Source organism: Medicago truncatula, chromosome 2, assembly GCF_003473485.1.
Source record: "Medicago truncatula cultivar Jemalong A17 chromosome 2, MtrunA17r5.0-ANR, whole genome shotgun sequence".
NCBI lineage: Eukaryota > Viridiplantae > Streptophyta > Magnoliopsida > Fabales > Fabaceae > Medicago > Medicago truncatula.
In genome coordinates, this window is record NC_053043.1 from 29,151,793 (window position 1) to 29,153,000 (window position 1,208).

At 35.0% G+C, this 1,208-nt stretch overlaps 1 protein-coding gene across 1 annotated transcript; it reads right to left on the minus strand.

Annotated features, from left to right (window-relative positions):
* Nucleotides 1-372: 372 nt before the first annotated feature.
* On the minus strand, nt 373-903 carry LOC25486737 (histone-lysine N-methyltransferase family member SUVH9). Its single transcript, XM_024777033.1, has one exon. The coding sequence runs from the start codon at nt 901-903 to the stop codon at nt 373-375; it is 531 nt and encodes a 176-aa protein (XP_024632801.1).
* Nucleotides 904-1,208: the final 305 nt, after the last annotated feature.

Genomic DNA, 1,208 nt, shown 5'->3' on the forward strand with positions numbered 1-1,208 from the left:
ATAACATTTTCAAACAGAAGCACGGTTATGGAAAAAGGAACGCATTTTGCAATAGTGGTGCTCTTATTGTTGCCCAATTATTCAATGGTAATAAAGTGAAAAGTTTACAGAATAATAAATAAAACTTCCAAATAACTAATTCGCTTAAAAAATACGAAACAATTGTCGTACTATCCAACATTTTGCAATGAATAATAATATGATTGTTTGTAACTCATATTACAATGAAGATTACACAAAACATGAAGAAAAAAAAAGTACGAAGAAATCATATTGAAGACAATGGTAAACATAAATAAGCTAATGAAAACTCAGTTTCATCATCATAACATAAAGTCTATGAATTAGCTTTAAAAAAACATCAAAAAAGCTCTACCCAGCTTCTACCCCATGATCAAGACTAAGCTCTCTCATTGGAGGGATGTTTTCCATTGCAAATACCATAAGATGGGGAAACATCCAATTACCATTATCAAAGAGAACTAATTGAACAAACACATTTGGAGTTGGGCTATGACTAATATAGCTGGCAACATTCCTCATCATTGATACATCCAATGCAAAATGTAAAGTAGGATATGCGGGATGCACATGATTAGCATCAATCATCGACAAATCTCCCCATTCTTGAGTAGACCTATTCAAAAATCGATTTGGATATATAGTCAAAGAGTTATGTTCACCATCCATGGTCAAAATTTCTGCTTGCTCCCTAGTCAAAACAAGTCTGGTGAACTCACATATAAAAGTTCCAGCTAGAATAGGGTCCAAAGACCTAACTCCCCAACTAGTTTCATTAGATCTAAACACTTCCAACCTATATTTAATACCTTTTTGTGTCACACGGTTTCTGCAATGCAAAGGACAACTACAAAAAGGACCGCATTCATAAATCAACGACATCCCTTTCAAAAGAATCCCACTTTTACTATAAGGGGTAGTGTTGCCATTTATGATTGAAGAAACGCATCCATCAACACATTCAGAGCACTCTATCGCCCTCATCTTTTTCTTCGTCGTCATACTTTGAGCAAGCAAGAGCATTGGAAATTCCGCCTTCAGGAGATACTCAAATTGCATAGGATAAGATCACTATCAATGTCATTATATAGCCTCACACCAATATTCTCCTTCCCATTGGAAATATCATCATAAAGGACATACATAGGATATCACATAATTGGCCTCTCTTAAGCATACCAGCTTCC